Source organism: Schistocerca nitens, chromosome 2, assembly GCF_023898315.1.
Source record: "Schistocerca nitens isolate TAMUIC-IGC-003100 chromosome 2, iqSchNite1.1, whole genome shotgun sequence".
NCBI lineage: Eukaryota > Metazoa > Arthropoda > Insecta > Orthoptera > Acrididae > Schistocerca > Schistocerca nitens.
This window is the reverse complement of record NC_064615.1, coordinates 567,928,083-567,951,121: the sequence shown is the minus strand read 5'-3', so window position 1 is coordinate 567,951,121 and position 23,039 is coordinate 567,928,083. Positions and strand designations below refer to the sequence as shown.

General features: G+C 43.4%; 1 protein-coding gene across 1 annotated transcript in view; it reads left to right on the top strand.

Moving 5' to 3' along the window:
• The window catches only part of LOC126235161 (G-protein coupled receptor GRL101-like), a 364,334-nt gene that overhangs the window by 96,318 nt on the left and 244,977 nt on the right, over positions 1 to 23,039 (top strand). The window contains exons 5-7 of the mRNA XM_049943894.1: positions 2,177 to 2,275; positions 11,131 to 11,289; positions 13,845 to 13,997. Of these exons, the coding sequence (XP_049799851.1) occupies positions 2,177 to 2,275; positions 11,131 to 11,289; positions 13,845 to 13,997 (411 nt within the window). The remainder of the gene's footprint in view (positions 1 to 2,176; positions 2,276 to 11,130; positions 11,290 to 13,844; positions 13,998 to 23,039) is intronic.

Here is a 23,039-nt window from a genome sequence, read left to right as displayed (position 1 = left end):
GCATCCATTGCTCATTCGAAGGCAGTCTACCCGTATTCTTTGATTTTTTCCTATTACTGAGGAGACTCTCAATTTCTTTGTATGTTTTCATTGCGGGCGTGATCAACTGCGCTACAACTTTACTCTCGGAAACTACACTTCCATTGCTTTGATTTCTTTCCTGTCGTTAATTCTTGAGATCCTAACTTTCCTGACATGCGTAAGAAATGGAACTACCATTGTCCTGTACAGTTTCATCTGAAGTTTTCATCAGTGTATTATAGTTTTGTTGCCATGATGGATACATCGGTTCCCGTCGTACCACAGAGGTTAAGTACCTTTGTCAAAAGCAAGCGGCGTACTCGGACGATCACCTATTCAAGTACGGGCTGCGCCAGAAGGTGCTTAACCTCTATGGTATGAGGGGAACCAGTGTATTTCTCCTTTGCCTTTACGGCAGAGTGGACAAGCTGGAGTGGTGGCATAGAGACGCTGATCGCCAGTTCTCTGTATCGATGTTTTGGATTCAGCTCCAAACCTATCGGCAGTGTCTTATGAAGTGAGGGCATGCGGTACTGTTCATGGCAATCCCTCTTGTTTCTCTTCTGCGTGCCGGCACCGTGTTTCACACTCTCCCTTCTTTCATCACCTCCAGCACGAACATGTCACTGCATCGTACACACACCCATTGCGCTCACTTGCACTTGAACATATACGCTTATTATACAGCACTGATATTTCACGAACAAATGGTGCCTTCAGGGGCGAAGGACAGGGAAAACCTTTTCAATTAGTCAGCTGAACCTGCTCTTCGGGGTCTTCCATCCACTCATTCCATACCTTTTTTTACCAGTCAGATACTAGTTTTTATTCTTTGATGCACATGTGATATTACAACCGATGTAATTAAAGATTGATATTTCTTCCGGACAACTGACGTATAAGCACGCTTTTCATTTTATTATTTGCTTCGTATTGAAGCCTGTAAGTTGGTTTGACTCTTGAGGGCTGACAGATACATCATTTGCTTATGTTATGCAGCAGAGGCAGTAACATTCAGTTCATCGGTAAAGAGAAATGTAATAACAGTTAGGTTGTTCGATTTGAATACTTACTGGCAGTATTATTTTCCACTGCTCAGCCATGTCGTCTAGGCAAAGAATGCTTACATACTCGTGCACTCTTTAAGGAAGCATTTTCTCCATCTAACGGCTAATACTATATAATCCTAACTGACGTACGTGATGCTGGCAGCATGCTGTTGAAACGCATCGTGCTAATTAAATTAAGTGAAAAAAGTAAGTGAAGCAGTAAATTGTTTCATAAATTGAAAATACAGTTGCAGTGATCAAAGCATTCTAAATAACGTGGATAAATTTAATTTCAACACTTGAGCACCCAGAATATTGAAATAAGCAGTCTGGTTCATGTTGACGATAACTTGAATTGGTGACCCGAAGTCATGGCAGGAAAAGCACCGCCAGAAACATCACAGAAGGACCTCAGCCTGAACCACACCCTGCACAGTGGTGGAAAAACGCCTTATTTGGCCGTCGGCGCGTTAGAGGCCTTTGCATAATTTGGAACGAGGTAGAACTGCGAATCGTCGGGTCACACTACATACCCGCAGTCAGTTAACGTCCATTTCCTATGTTGTTTGACACACTGAAGATGTGCAGCTTTGCGTCCGCCGTGAGGACTGGAAATTTGCGAGGTACCCGACTACAGCTGTTCACTGAATGCAGTTCGCTGGGCAGCGCTCGCTCCTAAACTGTTCGTCCAAGTCAATTCATCACAATTACAGACTGAATTTCCTTAAATAATTTCTTAAATAAGTGTTTCCGTTAAACATCTAGTTTAATTCTAAACCTAATATCAAACTTAGCTCTTCCATTTAAGTGAATCTTACAGCTTAATAAATTTTAAATGAACTCAGTACTTTAGATACTCGTAATTCAGTGAAGCAGTGGTAGGTTCTACTATGAATATGACTTCTTTCTTAAAAAGTTTCAGGCACATGTGGAACACCTCCTTCTGCCAGAGTTTAGTATTAGTGAGTCTGTAATTGCGTAAATTTCTGTTAACTATGCACTGCGTTTTTTGTTCCTTTACAGTCTTTTGTGTTTATCTATTAGATTTTTTTTCAGTGAACGTAAATGTTTCTCTACTGCAAGTGGTATGTCTCGCCTTGTTGCAGCCGAGTTCCGCATTTGTGGCGACGGAACGCGAGTCCACAAGTTCTTCTGGTGTGATGGTTGGCCACACTGCCACGACAACCACGCCGACGAACTCAACTGTGAGTATCCGTAGGCTGTTGCTAGGCGACTACCCAAGACCACCCGAGTCTTCCTAGGAAGGTCGACACACGATGAGCACGTAATAGAATCCTCACATAATATAGCTTTTTACTATATTTACTATATTACTCATTTTGAAAGAATCTGTTTATAGCCTGCCGTGAAGCAGTCTTCCGTTCTGTGCCGTCTGAAGCCCTTTGTTGACGTCGGGAATCTTAAATGGGAATTCCATTCTGTAATTTCGTGGCATTTGGCGAACTTCGAACGTTTCCGTGGCTCCGAGTTTAGTACTACACTGGTCAGCCACAATATTATGACCACCGACCTACTAACGATACAAGCACGTCCAAACAGCTAGACAGACAGAAACACGGTACATGTAATACTAGTGAGCGTGCTGTTGGTGTGTAAAATGGGGAAGGCGCGCGATCCATCTGAGTTTGACCGACGGCATAGTGTGATGGCCCGGAGGCTCGGACGAGCACTTCGGAAACCGCACGCATCGGGTGTTCGAGGAGTGATATGGTGAGTGTCTTCAACACATGGCGAAACCAAGGTGAGACCACGTCTAGACGTCGTGGAGTTGGGCACCCCACATTACAGATGTCGGATGTCGTAGGCTGGGCAGACTGGTAAAACAGGGCAGGTGGCGAACTGTGGCAGAACTAATATTAGACTTTAATACTGGGAAGAGTACAAGTGCGTCTGATCACACAGTGCACCGAACACTCCTAACGATGGGCCTCCGCAGCCGACGACCCATGCATGTCCCAATGTTAAACCACGACATCGAGAACTACAATTGAAGTGAGCACATGACCGCCGGCCGCGGTGGTCTCGCGGTTCTAGGCGCGCAGTCCGGAACCGTGCGACCGCTACGGTCGCAGGTTCGAATCCTGCCTCGGGCATGGATGTCTGTGATGTCCTTAGGTTAGTAAGGTTTAAGTAGTTCTAAGTTCTAGGGGACTTATGACCACAGCAGTTGAGTCCCATAGTGCTCAGAGCCATTTGAACCATTTTTTTTTTTTTTTTTGAGCACATGACCATCGGCAATGGACGTTGGCGCAGTGGCACAGCGTTGCATCCCGATACCTTCATCATCATGTCGATGGGAGGGTGTGAATGCTTCGTCTTCCAGGCAGCAGCTCCTTGACACCTGTACTGTGGAATGGAGACAAGCTGGAGGTGGCTCCATTATGCTCTGGGGAATATTCACGTGGGCATCCATGGAGCCAGTGGAGCGCGTGCAAGGCACCCTGACGGCCAAGGAGTATCGCAAACTGGTTGCACACCACGTACACGCCTTCGTGACGATCACTTTTCCCGACGGCAGTGCCATTTTTCAACAAGATAAAGCGCCATGTCACAAGGGCAGGAGAGTGATGGAGTGGTTCGAAGAACACAGTGGCGAGTTACAGTTGATGTGCTGGCCCCCAACTCGCCAGATCTGAACCCGATCGAACACGTCTGGGATGTGACTGAATGTGGTGCCATAGCTCATCGGCCCCCTTCCCGGAATTCACAGGAATTAGGTGACTTGTATGTGTAGATGTAGTTCCAACTCCCTCCAGCGACCTACCAAGACCTTGTAGCTTCCATGTCACGACGTGTCGCCGCTATTATCCGTGACAAAGATGGACACACCGGATATTAGGCAGGTGTTCATAATTTTCTGGCTGATCAGCGTATACCTCACCGTTCTGTAATAAACCTCACGGAGAAAGCTTTTGACGACGCAGCCTTATCCGTGCTAGGGAAATGTTTAAATTTTACTCCGATTCCGAAGCGTTTGCCACTGGTTGAATTTATTAGTTCTGTTGGACAATCTGTTTGTAAACTACCTCCTGATGTAGCAGAGGAGGCTAGGAGGGAGGTATGTCGTGTGTTGTCTGGGGCACGTCCGCCCAACAGTAATACCACAGCAGCTGAGGGGGCTGCTTTACGTTCACATAGAGCTGATCCGGATATTGTTATCTTACATGCGGACAAGGAAAATGTTACCTTTGTCTTGGACAAGCAGGATTACGTTCAAAAAATGCAGTGTTTCCTGTCTGATTCAGTGTATCGCAGGATCTGTGCTGACCTCACAAAAGGTGTTGACAGAAAGACCAACAGCCTCCTGAAGAAAATTTCCTTATCCCAGGGGATATCCAGACTCTTAATTCGTATTTTGTGCTGTTCCCTCGAGGTTATATTGTCTCCCTAAGGTCCACAAGGGAGGGGTTCCTCTTCGTCCTACTGTAAGTACCATTTTTACTCCGACATATCATCTAACAAAGTACCTTACTACTCTGTTGAGCCCTGTAGTAGGTCGATGTGAGCACCACATTAAGAACTCCGCAGATTTCTTACGTCGATTAGAGGGTATACGTTTGAATGACTCTGATGTTCTGATAAATTTTGATGTGGTCTCTCTCTTCATTCGTGTTCCTCTGCCTTTTTCGTTGCGGTTGATTGCAGTTAGGTTTGGTGCTCAATTAACGAACCTATTTCGATTTGTGTTGACTTCCAGTTACTTCTAATCTAATGAGCAGTATTACAAGCAGACAGATGGAGTTGCGATGAGAAGCCCGTTGTCACCTGTTATTACCAGCTTGTTTATGGATACTTCGAGAAACGTGCCTTAGAGTCCGCGGCTTTGAAACCTGTGTCTTTTTCCGATATGTACGAGAGTGAGTCAAATGAAAACCTTAAATTTGTAATAACAGATCGAAATTTCGCGCCGTTATCCTGTAAGTTGGTAAGCTTGCTACAAACAGCGTGCAGAATGGCCTGTAGGTGGCAGCATAGTGCAGATGCACACATACCGTCGCAGTATCGGTATAAAGAAGGCCTCTCCACTTGCGACTTGCACCAGCGAATAACAGCGTTCTGTTATTCGGTTATTGCGTAGTCAAGGTGTGAAACCTATTGAAATTCATCGATGAATGAAAGTATCTGCAAGATGGGTGCCACGGCAGCTGACTCCTGAAACGAGAGAACGACGTGTTGATGCTTGTGAAGAACTTCATCGGCGCTTTGAACGAGAAGGTGATGGCTTCCTTGGAGACGAAATCTGGGTTCACTTCCACCAACCGGAAACGAAGAGAGCGAGCAAGGAGTGGCGCCATTCCTCATCACCAAAAACAAAGAAGTTTCGAACAGAACCATCAGCAGGGAAGGTTATGCTGACTCTCTTTTGGGACGAAAAAGGCGTCATTTTGTAGCATTACGTGCCTAGAGGGACGACTGTCACCAGTGCATCATACACAGATATCCTAAGAAATCATCTGCGGCCTGCAATCAAATCAAAGCGACGTGGATTGCTGTCAGCAGGTGACCTTTTGTAACATGACAATGCAAGGCCCCACACTGGCCGTACAACAGTTGCAACAATCACAGACCTGCATTTTGAGCGTCTTCCTCATCCACCATACTCACCAGACCTTGCCCCAAGTTATTTCCATATGTTTGGACCATTCAAAGACGCAATGGGAGGAAAGAAGTTCCTTTCTGATGAAGAGGTACGCCACACGGTGCATGAGTGGTTGCGCGGGCTACCAAAAGAATTTGTTTCTAAAGGAATTTATGCACTTTGTAAGCGCTGGAGGACTTGCATTGAGCGTGGGGGAGATTATGTTGAAAAGTGATACAACTTTGTACCACTTCTGCACAATAAATATCATTTAAAAATATATTTAAATTTTTCATTTGACTCACCGTCGTAGATGATACTTCTGTTGTTTGGCCTCTAGGCAGTTAAATTTTGAACGACTTTTCAGAGCACTTCTATTCCGTCCACCTGAATATTTGTTTCACCATGGATGTCTGGCTGTTTCCCTTCCTTGACGTGTTGATCAGGAGGAAGACTAATGGTACTGACTCAACTGACTTTATCTGAGGTTGACAGTTGTCACCATCCGGGTCAACGTGAAGGGGTACTTCGTACCTCGATTCACAGGGCCCATGTCACCTCGGATCCTGAGAGTCTGTCAGCTGAGTTGGCCCATCTTTGGTCACCTTTCGTCAGAAGGGTTTTGGTGAAACACAGCTCTGGCGTGATCTGCACAATCGGCTAACTGTGAACCAGGAGTGATGATAATATCGAGGTGACTCCAAAGTCTGCAGCCTCTTTTTGGTTAAATTCTGCATGGAATCCTGCTCTCTCACCTGTCAAAAAACAGAGGTACAGAGTTAATGTCGCCTCACCCGTTTAGTATTTAGTAATTTCACTATCGATAAATTCTGAGGTCGGTCAGCTTTGGTTTGTGATAGCGGTAGTAGTTGGACTATGTGTGTTACCTTTTCGGAGTTTCTCTGAAAACTGAGGTTTTAAATTTCCTTGCACAGCGCTTACTTGCCGCAGTTATGCCTTGGAATTGGCAGGATGTGCTCGCGTCGAAATATTGGCGGTTGTCGACGACGTCTCCCGGCTGCATTCCCGTAACCATTTATTTATTCGTCGTGCTCTGAGCTGAGATTTTGGAAGTAAATCATTTGTAGAATGCAGATGCCATATATGACTGGTAGTTTTATGTAATGTCTTACGCCATTGTTGTTAAATAATGTATTAATTAATTTATTGTATATCTCAATTATTATTGTACAATTTCCTTGTCACAAAGAACTGTTTGAATTTTGAACGATTAAGGGCTAGGTTAAGTCGCATTTAAAATTTAACAAAACCTAAAGAACACGACTTCCTGAAGTAATATAATAATAATACTCTAAACGTATTTAACTTGTATGATTTTCAAGACTGAGTCATTAAGTACGGCAGCCTTTAAACATTGTACGACGACACCTTTAAAGAGATTTAGATTATCTGTACACAGTGTATTTATGATAAAAACGTTAAAAATCACCTATAACTCAAGAAAAATTCAAATTTTGCAGGAATAGCTTTAAAAAGATAATTGAGATATTTTAAGTGTCTCCTCACTTACACTGTTGACTCCTGTCAGTAAGCCTGCCTTTTACTGCCACCCAGAAAATCCTATATTTGAAGCACCTGCAGCAACAAGGAAAGCTGGGAGTGACTCATTCAGCTGTTCGTAGGTACCCAAGGATATCTTGGACCACGTTGATCGTACTGTGTCCCACATCAACTGAACAGTACTGGAGGAAAGAACGATTCGAAAAAAGGCCCATGTTTTCGTTTTCAGAAATGGTTGTTGGCAGATGCACTTAATTATAGTCGTTTGTTCATTGTAAAATTATGTACCATGTTTCATGACTCTCTTGTAAAACGAAAATTTTCTCTGTAGGATGGAACATGAATCTTGTGAAACTTTTACCTTCCTCTTCGTATAATGATCCCTTTTCTCCCATTCCTCGTGATGAGCGAATTGTGTCTTCAGTTCACTTCTTGAGTGCGGGTAAGTACTTGATGTTGTATCGTGAGGTGCCAGTTCCGTTGCAGATCATGACAAAAGACCCATGGTATGAAGAGTAAAGAAAGCTGGAAAGAGGGAGAAGAGAGTGAGCCGCGATACAATTTAGTGTACGGAGGGAAGATCTAGAGCTGGAAGGACAGATGAATATCAGGATGGATTTAGTTGGATAGGAAAATGAATCCATTGTTGTTTCGTAGGGAGAGGGAGTGGAGTGTATATAGGTGTAGTATTGGAGGAATGTGTCAGTATAAGCGCAAGAGTACACCGCGAATGGAAATATAGAGCGTAGACAATGACGTTGTTGGAGTAGAGTTTGCAAATAGTGTAGGATGTAAATGATCAGTATTGACGTGCACGGTAAAGGTACAAATGAGAGAAAATGAACTGATGCGGAAGGCAAGGAAGAGTGCGCGGTATTAAACGATTTATGGGAGTGGTAAGGCTGATGGAGAGGATAGGTTGGCTCAACATTTTGTTCGAGTGGATGATAGTAGAGGCGTTCAATCCCCAAGCATGGCCAGTTATAGTTTCAGCAACTTAAATCTTTTGTAAGTTTTTTGATAAGTGATTAGTAGGTTGGGTTCCCGTGTTCGTTACGAGCCGAGCCTTAGTACAAGGTATTTTAGTGTGTTAGTTAATTAAATAGTTTGGCAATAAATAGTTAGGTAAAAATGACGGACAGGGAAGCTGCTATTGGTTCGTTACTAATTATTGTTAAGTTCTGGAGGAATCGATTTAAAAGAACAACAAGCTGCATCAGAAAGAGAACTGCTTGCAATGTCACAGGGGGAGGAAAGCGGTGTCATCAGCATACTAGAAGAGGTGGGCAGGTGGCTTGAGCCTGGGCACGCCAGCAGTGTAAATGATGTATAAGTATGGAGGAAGGACATGGTCTTGGGCCACGTTCTCAGAGGGATTGAAGATGCGAGCGTTAGTGTTCTTGTTTATGACAGATGTTGGTCAGTTGTATAGGGAGTACATACTTAGGAATCGTAGGCTGTTTCAAGATCAAGATATACAAAAATTAATTTTTGTACTGTTAAGCTAATGGGATAGGAGAAAGAAGAAGTAAAAGAGTTCGGACAATAGTCATATTGGTTTAACAGCTGGTTATGGATTTATTGCTAAAGGATATATTCAAAGACCTTACTAAACACTAAGATGAGACTAATGGGGCGGTACAAGAAAGTATCACCAGCGGGTGTGTCTATGTAAGGAGCAGAAGCAGTTTGGAGGTTTTTCACAACTCGGAAAAGTAACTCGTTTTGAAGGGTCGCAAGGGTTATCATTAATTGCCGTGAAGACGCATATATTTGTGTCGAAAAACAGGCAACACACATATAAACATCTGTACGTTCGTGGACGATAGGAAATACGGAGTAGTCGAATAGTGAGGTTGGAAATTGTGAAGATATCGACGAGATGTGTTGCAAAAAGTGATTGGTTTGTTCAGGTTATCAGGAAGCGGGTTGCTGTTATGGAGAAGCTGGTAGTGAGGTATGGAAGTACTGCCAGTGATACGCTTGAGTGTTTTCCGTTACTTGGAGTTGTAAATGGATAATGTAGAGCTAAGTCTGGCGCATGTTTCGCGCCAACCCTGTAGTTTCTTTTAGCGGTTGGTAAGAACCTGATGTATGTCTGTAATGTGTCGATGGCGTATGAGAGTATATTGGTCACGAGTAGATAGAAAGGAGCGGTGCAGTCGACAGGATTATCGAAGAAGTAGTAGGCTTGTGGATGAAGGATTGGTCGGTTAGGATGAATAGGATTTTTAGGAGCATAGGTAGATTGGCGCCTAAGGAAGTCTACTGCGGGAAGTAGTCGTGTGGCGCATATCAAGGTATTGGAATGTTAGTGTGGGTCTTCCTGGATGGCTGTCTTTAGATTCCCAGTAGTCATCGGTTCGGAGGTAATTTTGTATAGTGTTTGAACGGATGTTCGAATGTGATGCAGGGGAATGAGATGATACGTAGAGGCTACTGAAAAAAAAAGCTGTACGATAGTGTACTAAAAGTACGAGGGCTATCCACAAAGTACATTACGTTTTCGTTTGTGTCCGTTAGGGGCGGGGCTAGCGCGGCCATCTTGATGTCATGGCATTCCGCCGCTCAGTCGGCATCCTGAGAGGTTCGTGCTGTACTCCGCTGAGTTACTGTAACAGTTTGAAATGTCAGCGTTAATTGAAAATGCCGCAAAGTGTGAAGTGCGTGCTGTAATAAGGTTTCTGACTGCAAAAAACTGTACACCGATAGAAATCTATCGGCAACTTTGTGAAGTGTATGGGGACAACATAATTACTGAAGGCGGAGTGCGTCAATGGGTCATAAAATTTAAAAATGGCCGAACTAACGTTCACGACGAAGAGCGAAGTGGAAGACCCAGCATAGTGACTGCCGAACTTGTCGAAAAAGTCGATGCCGCAGTCCGTGAAAACCGTAACTTCACAATAACGGAACTCTCTATGAGTTTTCCACAAATTTCACGAAGTTTGTTGCACGAAATCATTACCGAAAAGCTTGGTTACCACAAGTTTTGTGCAAGATGGATACCAAAAATCTTGACAGAGATTCACAAAAATCAGCGAATGGCTGCAGCGTTAACGTTTTTGGACGCTTACGAGAAAGATGGCGACTCATTACTCGATCGCATCGTTACTGGTAACGAAACATGGGTTAAGCATGTGAACTGCGATACAAAATTGCAGTCAATGCAGTGGAGGCACACAAATTCCCGTCAAAAGCCCAAGAAATGCATGCAGACAATGTCGGCAAGGAAGGTGATGGCGACTGTCTTTTGGGACAGAAAAGGTGTGATTTTTGTGGATTTCCTGGAAAGAGGCACTACAATAAACTCTCAAAGGTATTGCCAAACTCTGCACAACATCAGAAGAGCAATACAAAATAAGCGCAGAGGAAAGTTGGGCTCAAAGATCGTGCTGATTCACGACAACTCCTGGGCCCACACGGCAAATGCCACTCGTGAAGTTCTCGAGTCTTTTAAGTGGGAGTTGTTTCCTCATCCGCCGTACAGTCCCGACCTGGCACCGAGCGACTTCCACTTACTCCCAGCAATGAAGAAGTGGTTGGCTATGTAGCGTTTTGATGACGACGCACAGCTTCAAGAAGAGGTAACCACAAGGTTGAAGGCGCAGGCGGCCGAATTTTACGACGAAGGAATTTCCAAGCTCGTCCATCGGTACGATAAGTGCCTTAATTTAAATGGCAACTATGTAGAGAAGTAGTATTTAAGTGTGGCTTTCATCTGTATATAATTAAAAAAATTTCCATTACTTTATTATTTTTAATTCCAAAACGTAATGTACTTTGTGGATAGCTGTCGTACAACTAGTATACAAAAAGCTGAGATGAGTGAATTATTATGTAATTCAAAATAAATTTAAAATTGCTTTTTTTACGAGCGGTACAACATTTGTCACCGTCCGTCCTTGACAACGTTTCGTTCAATTGTCTCTCCTGCAGGCACCGAGTGCAGAGGACAGGGTGAATATCTCTGTCCAAACGGCCGCTGTATCAGGCGCGCCAATGTCTGCGACTCGTACTGCGATTGCGTTCCGGCTTCCAGAGGGCAACCATGTGCAGACGAGGTGGACTGCGCCGGCAGATATCTCATGGAGTACGGTAAGTACCGTGGACTTGCTGAAAACGAGTCCGCTCCATTTACTCATTTGCAGGGTCACAGAAAAAACCAAGGGACGCAAAAATATACAATTTCGTTTTTACATTAACTGCGTGAAAGTGACTGGACATTGATTTCAGCTCGTTTTGAAGACGCCAACAACGTAACAAACAGCGAGTGGCTCCTTTTCTGCTGATATTGAAGCATTTAGTTATTCAAAATATCGCAGCTGTTTGTATAGCAATCTATTAAGTTGATTAATCTAGATAATTTTTCATAACAGTTGGTTCTTGCACCTTTGACTTGAACATTATCACACTTATACTGAAAGGTTCCATTCCCTGTTGCTACAGAATGAAAAGCATACCATTGATGGTCTACCGATTTAGATATTATTATAATTTGTGAAAGTTGCAGACGTTACGTCTGCTTGCAACTGAACGGATGCAATTTATGTTGTTTCTTACTCGTTTCGCCTCAATTTACTAAGAAGCATTTTCAGTGGTAGTGCTGATGTTGCGCTTCAGGACGACCTTTGTGTGAACTGAACAATGACTGTAGTTACTCTATCCGTGCTGTTGATAAATATTAACCTTTCTGTCCGACTGTGTTTCAATTACACTCCACACGACTCGTTCCAGTCAGTGTAACGAACTGCTAGTTAGGATTTTGTATCAGTAACTATGACGTTTGTTCTCTATATTTATTTAACAATCACCCTCCAACTCTACTCAACGGAGTACCAAGCGCTACTTAAAAGACTGCTGGTTTGTGTTCCATATTTTGAAATTACGTGCTATTCTTTTTTTGTTTATGCAAGCATCCGCATGGGGTAGGCAAGGGTGGGACTTGCTCTCCTTCCACCCCCCCCCCCTTCCCCCCGCGCACCCTGGAAATTAGAGTAAATAGTTTTTATTCATTACAGAATTCTGATGAGGTTCTAGAAGTTGGAATAACCGTCAGTTCTCTGATATTAAAAACTTTTTGTGTCGTCTATAAAATTTAGTTCTTGCGCCATGACATATGCTGTAACTGACCAACTCAGTTATATCAAAAATGGCAATATTACAATCTTCTCGCCTCCTCGATAAATTTCTGCAGACGCGAATGTTTGTGTGTGTGATGAATACTAACGGGCCTACCTGTTCTTTGCGTAAATCTGGCCCTCTTCAGTTATGGAAACAGATCCATCAGTCACAAAGAAGAAGCGGTTTTTTAAACTCTGTGGGGTGCAACACATAGCAACATAAGGCTACAGAGTAACCAAGTGTTCAGTCCAGTTGGCATGGCTGCACAATAACATGTCAGACTGGCGAGACAAATGTTGTGTGTCGGTTACACTTAATCCAAAGAGCCTAAAAAATGTAGCTACAACAAGATACTATGTTCAACTAATGTTGTTGACAGCGAAGATTAAAGAACAAAAGGCAAAAAACACAATAAATCTGTTGATATGTAGCTTTGTAAAGCAAAAAAAAAAAAAATGTAATACACATAATCAAACTTGAATAAGCAGTCTTCTTGTTTGTTTCTGTTTTCTACAATTCGAGAAATATTAATCAGTAACGTTTTTGCTGGTTATTTTTGTGATATCTAATAGGATTTCTTCAATATATCTTTATTTTCAATTTGGCGTTTTAATTTTCGATACCAATCTAACATGATGGCATATGAATAAAAACATCTTTCGTAAATACTTGCTAGTGCATTGACTAAACTATAAGAGAACCCAATTTACAAATGTTTAAATAAAAAGATGTGGCATCCGTATTCATCGCAATATCGAAAGATGTGCTTTGCATTTACAAACGAAATATGCTTTACATATAAGATATCAGAGGCAGTCTATGTTCCAAAACATACTATCTGGATTATCTAACAGTTGACAAGTTCTGTGTACTTCCTGTGAATTTCAGCTGTTAGGCACGATACGCTCTCAAACTCAAGGAAACAGTTATATAATTTAAAAAGTGGAAATTACAGAGTCTTACACATCTCTTAGATGAATTTCTGCGAACACACATGTTGGTTTGTTCCTACTCGCGAAGCTATGGCCTTTGCCTTTCTTCGACTTTTTAACCGAGTTACCCACCTAATTACATGGAGACGATCAGTTACAAATGGACTCCAATCCATGGTACAGCTTGACATTTTTCAAATTAACAAATCATTGCCAGGGATTAAAGAAAAAAACCTTAGGAACAACTTAGTCTACCCTTTGTTTTTCAGCCTGACACCGATGCATTCAACCACCGAGCCACACTAACACGTACACAATGTTAATTACATTTTGATGATGATTAATAGGGTTCACAATAATGGCAAAACGGTATGACATAGTGCTCATCTCATGATCCGCTACAGTTCTTTTTTCTCTTTTTTGTGACTTGCAGATGTCAAAATGACTTCTGCTCCAAGCTGAGCCTGCATGTTTTACATTTTCAAATACATTTCAACTTTTCTATTACTTGTAACTTTTATTCCAAAGCAACAGCAACACCTATGTATCATATGTCTGTATTATTCCGTAATAAGAATACTTATCTGTTCATTGCAGGAGTCAGTGTCTGCACACTAGGTGAAACCTTGTCGTGTGTTCTGCCATCCAACAAGAAGCACCGAGAGGAACGTTGTATCTCATCAGACTTTATATGTGACGGCTATAATGACTGTCATAACGGAAGATATATCTCCGATGAATTTGGGTGTGGTAAGTTAACATACACTTTTCTCGCATCAGCTGTTAGAATCATTTAATTTTTAGTTCCATACTTAACCTGAAGGTAATATTTATTTAAAGTAGAATGGAATTCAAGAAGTAAACAGAAATCTGAAGGAGAATCCATTCATCAATAAAGTGAGAAACAACTCAACCTGGCATTCGACTAAGCCATAGATTATTGTAGAATTCTAAAAACCATTATATCTGAATTCCTGGCACTCGACAAAGCCAGAGATATATTGTATAATTCTGAAAACCAGTATATCTCATTGAGATAGGATGGCAACATTTCTGACGATCCCTCATGTTATTCTTGTATGATTGACTAATGGCGTGCATCTGAGTGTTCAAACGAGTTGTTGAATCGATTTTTATACAGAACGTAGTGAGGACAGACTCAGTCGTCTTCTTCGGTTGCTACGAGCTGTGTTGTTATGTGTAGAGTCTGTTCACAACGAGATCTACTAATTCCGGTGGGGGGGGGGGGGCGGTGCGGGGGACGAGCCAAGCAGAGCTTACGTCATGCAGTGCACACTTGGGCTCACATATTACTTTATGATCCAAGTGGCATTGACAGTGCCATCAACTCGCCGCCATAACCGTGTCAGCTGCTACGTTTTGCGTGTCTACGAAACTAAGAGAGGGGCGTAACAAAAGCTTCCGTAATTCGTGAAATTAAAAATGATAGTTTCATGTTTAAAGAAGGGTCTTGTTGCAACTAATTCCATATCAGTTCTCTTAGCCAATTCGAAATTAAAAACAGCCAGTAGCAAAAACTTACAATGCGGCAATAAAAATAATGAAAAAAGTTTTGAACATTTTTGACGTATGTAACACTGAATTATAAGCATGCTTAAAAATAATTATGATAATTTCTATAAAAATGTAAAAATTACTCGTATGTGATGGGGACTCGTATATAATACACTGAAGAGCCAAAAAACTGTTCACATCGTGTAGGCACGACGTGGCATGGACTCGACTAATGTCTGAAGTAGGTATGTCCAATAATGTTCAAGTCTGGGGAGTTTGGTGGTCAGCGGACGTGTTTAAACTCAGTGTGTCCCTGTAGCCACCCCGTAGCAATTCTGGACATTTGGGGTGTCGCAGTGTCCTGCTGGAATTGCCGAAGTCCGTCGGAATGCACAATGGCTATGAATGGATGCAGGTGATCAGACAGAGTGCTTACGTACACGTCACCTGTCAGAGTTGTTTCTAGACGTATTAGGGGTCCCATATCACTCCAACTGCACACGTCCCACACCATTACAGAGCCTCCACCAGCTTGAACGGTCCCCTGCTGACATGGTCTATGAATTCATGAGGATGTCTCCATACCCGCACACGTCCATCCGCTCGAAACAATTTGAAACGAGACTCGTCCGACCAGGCAACATGTTTCCAGTTCAAAATGGCTCTGAGCAATATGGGACTCAACTGCTGTGGTCATCATTCCCCTAGAACTTAGAACTACTTAAACCTAACTAACCTAAGGACATCACACACATCCATGCCCGAGGCAGGATTCGAACCTGCGACCGTAGCAGTCGCACGGTTCCGGACTGCGCGCCTAGAACCGCGAGACCACCGCGGCCGGCCATGTTTCCAGTTATCAACACTCCAACGTAGCTGTTGACGGGCCCAGGCGAGGCGTTAAGCTATGTGTCGCGCAATCATCAAGGCCTTCGGCTCCGAAAGCCCATATCGATGATCTTTCCCTGATCGGTTCGCACGCTGACACTTGCTGAAGGCCCAGAATTGAAATCTGCAGCAATTTGCGGAAGAGTTGCACTTCTGTCACTTTGAACGATTCTCTTCAGTCGCCATTGGTTCCGTTCGTGCAGGATCTTTTTTCGGCCGCAGCGATGTTGGAGATTTGATGTTTTACCGGATTCCTGATATTCACGGTAAACTCTAGAAATGGCCGTACGGGAAAACCCCCACTTCATGGCTACCTCGGAGATACTGTGTCCCATCGCTCGTGCGCCGACTATAGCCAAATTCCGACGCGACGCGACTGGGACGCGACACGCGGCTGCGCCAGGTCGCGCGGCGTTGTGGTTGAGGCACAGTTTCTCGCGCCGCGCGTCACGCGTGCCTCGCTAGCACCGTGGGAAATTTAAGGCGGGGAGCGGAAAAGTAGCCCGGCCATATGCTCACATCGGAACGGCGCATATGAGCACTGGTAGTATTGCCCATACGATAATTTTTGCCTCACTGTGTACTAAATTTTATTGCCTTTAGGTAGTGTTTCGTTTTTTGCCATTTAAACGCTCCGGCTTCCTTCGTTAGTACGTTATACTTTTCTGTTATTTATATCTGTATAGTTTTGTTCAAATGGCTCTGAGCACTATGCGACTATACTTCGAAGGTCATCAGTTGCCTAGAACTTAGAACTAATTAAACCTAACTAACCTAAGGACATCACACACCTCCATGCCCGAGGCAGGATCCGAACCTGCGACCGTAGCGGTCGCCAGGTTCCAGACTGTAGCGCCTAGAACCGCACGGCCACTCCGGCCGGCTGTATAGTTTTGTTTTGTTTTACTTCTGTCAAGAAAAATGCGTACTTCAGTAACTGATGAGCCGTTGGCCGCTGGAATTTTATCATATGCCTCCGCTATGTTTTCAGACCGCAAGAAAGGACAGAGGGTAGTGAATAAGGAAGCAAGGGATATTAAAAAATCATGTGATTAAGAATCAAGCCAGGAAAGTAAAACAAGGTTATCTTCTCGCTGCCTAGTATGCCGGCGTATCTGTACGATCTGGTACAAAAATTTAGAAAGGGATAATCTCCACAGGTGTGATCCCTTTGCGCTCCTGGTAAAAAGCGTCCAAGATCTGAAGTATAGAAGTTTCACTGTGATTACTCTGATATGGGTGTAATAATGTAATCAACACACTGTACTACATGCATGTGAACATCACATTTCCAGTGCAAGCTAGAAACAGTCGAAAAGCAGTCACAAATAACAATGTTTTAATTGGTTCGCCATGAAGAGAAAAGCATTTCAGTTGTTGCGTGCACATTATCAGCATTAATAAACTAATTATACAACAGGCTTCACAAATGAAGAAAATCGTCGGTATTATTACGAAAGTAGGAATATCCTAAAAGAATGTTATGGTTAGATATATTTAATCTGTTTAAATGTACTGCTGACAAAGGTAGATCTACTTTCATGACAATGTTTTTCGAACTGCAACTCAAAAGGCACACATGGCTAGCTTGTGCATTCCTGTCGCGCGCATTATCCTCCGCTGCTGACAATACGCTGACCATTGTGTTGTGCGACAGATCGATTGTTAATTTTTCTCAATAACAACTATTTTATTCGCGATCACACATTGTCAGTTTGGCAAGCCGTCGGTGAGTAACCAGTATCTGGCATTTGCCTATCATTCCGCCTGAAGGAACGCTCGTCATTATTTTAATATTGCTCAGATCAAGAGAAGGAATAAAATCCTTTGGTAAGTTTCCAGTCAGTCTCTCAGTGTTAAAAATAGGATGGGTTACGGGGATTCCACCAAAATTCCAACAGAATTGGCAATCTGTTTTTGTGTGATTTTCGCCAAACTCATCTCACAGCAGCTATTGAGACAGAATTTCGAAACGGAAGGCCTCATTAAACAAGTAATTGGCAATCACAGAGCTCAATAGCTTACGAAATACCTCACAGTGTCGGTTTGCAGTAACATAAAAGAAGAAATTTCATGTTTATTTTCGTACTAGGAAGCTCTTGTTTCGCTAGCTGGAGATAACTCTTAAAAAATTACAGTCACTGGCGTGATATAAATAAAAAGGGAAGTGTAAGTACTGATATATCGCCACAGATAAGAAAGTTCCGTGTGTTTAAGAACTGGAATAAACACTTTCCTCCTTGTGTGCTATCATTCACCAAACTTTCGTTTCGATGTCTCGAGCGGTTTAGGAGATTCGAGAGATGTTGCGAGTATTTCATTTTCGCGGTCGTGAGATCGGAAGTGAGCGCGCTACATGAGATCCATTTTCTCAAGATCGGAGGCCGATAGAGACCTCCTCCCAAGTCTAAACAAAAATTCTGCATGTTAGCTAAATTTGGTACGCAGCAACATATGGTGTAATACGAACCAAACGCAAAATCATAGCGACCCCAAATTTTCGTTGCAAACTTTTTGAGTTTTGCGTAGTGTCTTACTAAAATGTGTTCATCACAATAAGAATGGTCATTAGAGAGAACATGGGCACTTCGCCACGAAGCTGACATATAACGCTACAAGTAAGGCAAAAATCAAATATTTTCAGTGAATAGTTTCTGTAAAATCGTTTGAGGAAGATAACGGGTTTCGCGCTCTTCAGTTCTGTTAGCTTAGAGCGTCGCCAGTCGGCGCGTGCGAAGTATGGAGTACGCGTCTCAATATGTGCTGCACCCGCGCGACTCGTGCGGCACGTGCATGTCGCGCTGTAGTGTCGTGTCACGTCACACGTGCTATACGCGTCTCAATTTGCGCCTAGCCTACACGACGTTCAGACTCACTTAAATCTTGATAAGCTGCCATTGTTGCAGCAGTAACCGATCTGATAACTGCGCCAGACGCATGTTGTCTTGTGTAGGCGTTGCCGACCGCAGCCACGTATTCTGCCTGTTTATGTATCTCTGTATTTGAGTACGCTTGCCTATACCAGTTTCTGTGACGCCTCAGTGTACCTTCACTATATCAGCCAGGTAACTGCACAACTACGCTAAAGTAGGGCTTCAGAAACAGATTTTGTTATTGCAACTTTAGCCATCTAAAGGATCTTTTTTATTGATTACCTGTAAAAGAAAGCTAACCAGGGACAATGAATGCAGGGTGCGATGTAATCCCTGGAACCTTAACACACACAACCCCATACACGAGTTTTTAGTCGACACCACTCGTTGGGACCTCCCTTTGCAAGGGAAACAATACCAGGCATTCCTATAATAAATAAGGGTGCCATTACACACACAAACAAAATTATTTGTGCTCTTGTACTCGAAAAATTCAGCGACATTACCAGTTAGTATTTTAGCCTCACTCTGTAAAGTACTACTCCTTTCCCTTCTCCGGGGAGCGGAAAGAATAGTAACAGCTACGCACTCATCAGCAGATGTACACTGAGGTGACAAAAGTCATGAGGCACTACTCCTTTCCCTTCTCCGGGGAGCGGAAAGAATAGTAACAGCTACGCACTCATCAACAGATGTACACTGAGGTGACAAAAGTCATGAGGCACTTCCTAATATCGTGTCAGACCTCCTTTTGCCCGCCGTAGTGTAGCAGTTCGATGTATCATTGATTCAAAAAGTCGTTGGAAATCCCCTGCAGAAATACTGATCCATGCTGCCTCTATAGCCATCTATAACTGCGGAAGAGCTGCCAGTGGAGGATTTTGTGCATGAACTGACCTCCAGATTAGTGTCCCATAAATATTCGGTGGGATTCATGGCGGGCGATATGGAAGACGAAATCATCCGCTCGAATTGTCCAGCGTGTCCTTCAAATTAGTCGCGAACAACCGTGGCCCAGTAACATGACATCGTTGTTTTGGAACCTGAAGTCCATGAACGATTGCAAATGGTCTCCAACTAGCCGAACATAAGCATTTCCAGTCAATGATCGCTTCAGTTGGACGAGAGGAGCCAGTCCATTACATGTAAACACAGCCCACACCATTATGGAGCCACCACCAGCATACGCAGTGCCTTGTTGACAACTTGTGTCCTTGACTTCGTGGGGTCTGCACCACACTCGAACCCTACCATCAGCTCTTACCTACTGAAAACGAGACTGATCTGTCACGGTTTTCCTAGTCGTCTGGAGTTCAACAGATACGGTCACAAGTCCATGGGAAGTGCTGCAGACGATGTCGTGTTGTTAGCGAATGTGCTCGCGTCAGTCGTCTACTGCCATAGCTCACTAACACCAGATTTCACTCCATTGTCATAACGGATACGTTCGTCGTATGTCCCACAACTCGACGCAAACGCCGCTGCGCGTTGTCCGTGGTGTGAGGTAATGTCCGAAATTTGGTATTCTCAGCACACCCTTGACATTTTGGATCTCGGGATACTGAATTCCTTAATTATTACCGAAATAGATGTCCCATGTATCTACCTCGAACTTCCACTCCACGTTCAAAGTCTGTTAATTACCGTCGTGCAGCCATAATCAGGTCGGAGACCTGAGTACAAATAACAGCTCCGGCAATGCACAGCCCTTTTATCCCTTGTGTGAGCGATACTACCGCCATCTATATATGTGCTTATAGCTATCCCATGACTTTTGTAATCTGAATGTGTTGTCTTCTGACACCAAAACACGGCATAATATGGGTACATATGCAAAGTTCTGTATTACATTGTTGAGGCGATCGAGGGTCGGACACAAAACAAGAGCGGGCCGACTTCTGCCAGTCCAGACCTAGAAAACTCTCTTTCATCTCTTTGTGAACAGGCTATACTCGCTGCCTGTACTTTAAACACAGCTTGCAGCTTCTCAAGAAGACTGTCTGTCGTCGACATATTGTCGAAGAAAATAGTATCTACAACTCATATGAATCCAGAATGAGATTTTCACTCTGCAGCGGAGTGTGCGCTGATATGAAACTTCCTGGCAGATTAAAACTGTGTGCCCGACCGAGACTCGAACTCGGGACCTTTGCCTTTCGCAGGCAAGTGCTCTACCATCTGAGCTACCGAAGCACGACTCACGCCCGGTACTCACAGCTTTACTTCTGCCAGTACCTCGTCTCCTACCTTCCAAACTTTACAGAAGCTCTCCTGCGAACCTTGCAGAACTAGCACTCCTGAAAGAAAGGAAGTTTCATATCAGCGCACACTCCGCTGCAGAGTGAAAATCTCATTCTGGAAACATCCCCCAGGCTGTGGGTAAGCCATGTCTCCGCAATATCCTTTCTTTCAGGAGTGCTAGTTCTGCAAGGTTCGCAGGACAGCTTCTGTAAAGTTTGGAAGGTAGGAGACGAGGTACTGGCAGAAGTAAAGCTATGAGTACCGGGCGTGAGTCGTGCTTCGGTAGCTCAGATGGTAGAGCACTTGCCTGCGAAAGGCAAAGGTCCCGAGTTCGAGTCTCGGTCGGGCACACAGTTTTAATCTGCCAGGAAGTTTCAACTCATATGATCATCCGAAAGGCTTTCTGAATGTCAGAAACAGTTCAGCATTGATGATGCATAGAGGGACATGCATTTCAACTAAAAGTTGCAGGATCTAATAAAAAATAAGATTAACATTTAATGCCCCATCAACAACGAAGTCATTGCGGATGGAGGAAAAGCTTGAACTGGGGAAAGAAATCGGCCATGTCCTTTCGGTGCAACCATTCCGTCATTCACCTTAAGCGATTTAGGAAAACCACGGAAATCTTAAATCTAAGTGGTCGAACAGGGATTTGCGCCGCCTCTATCCCAAATCCGAGTCCATGGTCTCATCACTGCGTCTGCCCGCTCGACTGCAGGAATGTATCTTCGATAGAAATACTCTTAACAAAGTGACTGGTAGTCAAGCGAGGGAAGGGCATGACGAAGTCGTTTCACATCTGTCAGAGCACACCCACTATGGCTGCGACAGCAATAGCTGAGCGCTTAGGTTCTAGATACGGTCACACAGTTCGCGTTAACTTTCAGTATTGGATTTGGTCAGCACGGTGGTAAGTCCTGCAGTTCTTCTGCGCACTTTCGCAACCATTTTTAGGACATTCTGTTGCATAAAATAAACGTGCTGAACAGACGAAAAGCGCAAAAAACCAAAACAAATCACGATTGTTACCTTACCACTTAGAACCGTGCTCTGCAACTGAACTGTGGAAACTGCCGTTTGAGGCAGCAGGCTAAGCAGAGCGATATGACAACGGTAGAAAAAATTGAAGGTATGACTCGATCACGCTCTGGCTGCTGTAACAGTAGTTGTCGTGAAACATTAGCTGTCAATCACTTTGTTATCTGATCCATAGGAGCTCTTCCACAATTAGTAGATCTTGAGGTAGTACTCTACGACACGATGACTGATCGTCAGCGATCATTATCTACTCGGGAGGACGATGCTTCAAACCCGCGTCCGGTCATCCTGACTTAGGTTTCCCGTGATTTCCCTAAATCGCTTAGGGCACATGCCAGGATGGTTCCTTCTAAAGGGCACGTCCGCTTTCTTTCCCCCATCCTTCCGTAATCCGAGCTTGTGCTCCGTCTCTAATGACCTCGTTGTCGACGGGACTTTAAACACTAATCTTCTTCTCCTCCTCCATAACCTATTGTTAGTAAACTTTCCAGTCCCATTCCTGTCTGATTGGCCATGACTTTTTGTAATCTCAATAATGTGTTCTTAAAAGTGATATTCCTTGTATAGATATTATAAGCTAGTTTTATTGAAATATCCGCCAAGGTTCGTCTAGCATGGCGACGGGAAAAACATTAAATAAACGTTTTTTATTATAAATATTTAGTCTCTTCGCTCCATGTTCTCATCGAGTGTAAATCCGAAGCCTTCGACGAAAGTTTCTGCATCATCGGAAAAACAATAAATATTGTATTTTTGTAAAACAATATTATATGATTTTGTATCCGACTTTATCATCGAATGCATCTATCAATTTAGAAGGCGATATCTTATTCAGCTGCGTTCGAACGCTCTCTTTGTTTGTTTTAAACTCTGAGAGTGCACTGTCTTCCGTTTCTGCTTTTCGTTACATTGCAAGTTCGTGAGCAACGTTCCATTCTGCGTAACACTCCTCGAGCTGAATGGGGAGTACTATCTCCATCTCCTGCACTAATTCTCTACCAATAGTAAAGAAAAATCGCGCGTATAGTACACCAAACTACTACTTTTTAGATGTGCCTCTAATTTTAAATCGGTAAAAATTAAAGACGGTGTTTGTGTCCGAGCACTGTCAGCCTTGGCAATCAAACAATATTGTGTGCAATAACGCTAGTGGTTACTATAAAATGCCTTGTTTCATTTCGCTGCTCTGTGCTTGGATTGTTTGTACTAGAATGAATGATGAACGAGAGTTTGG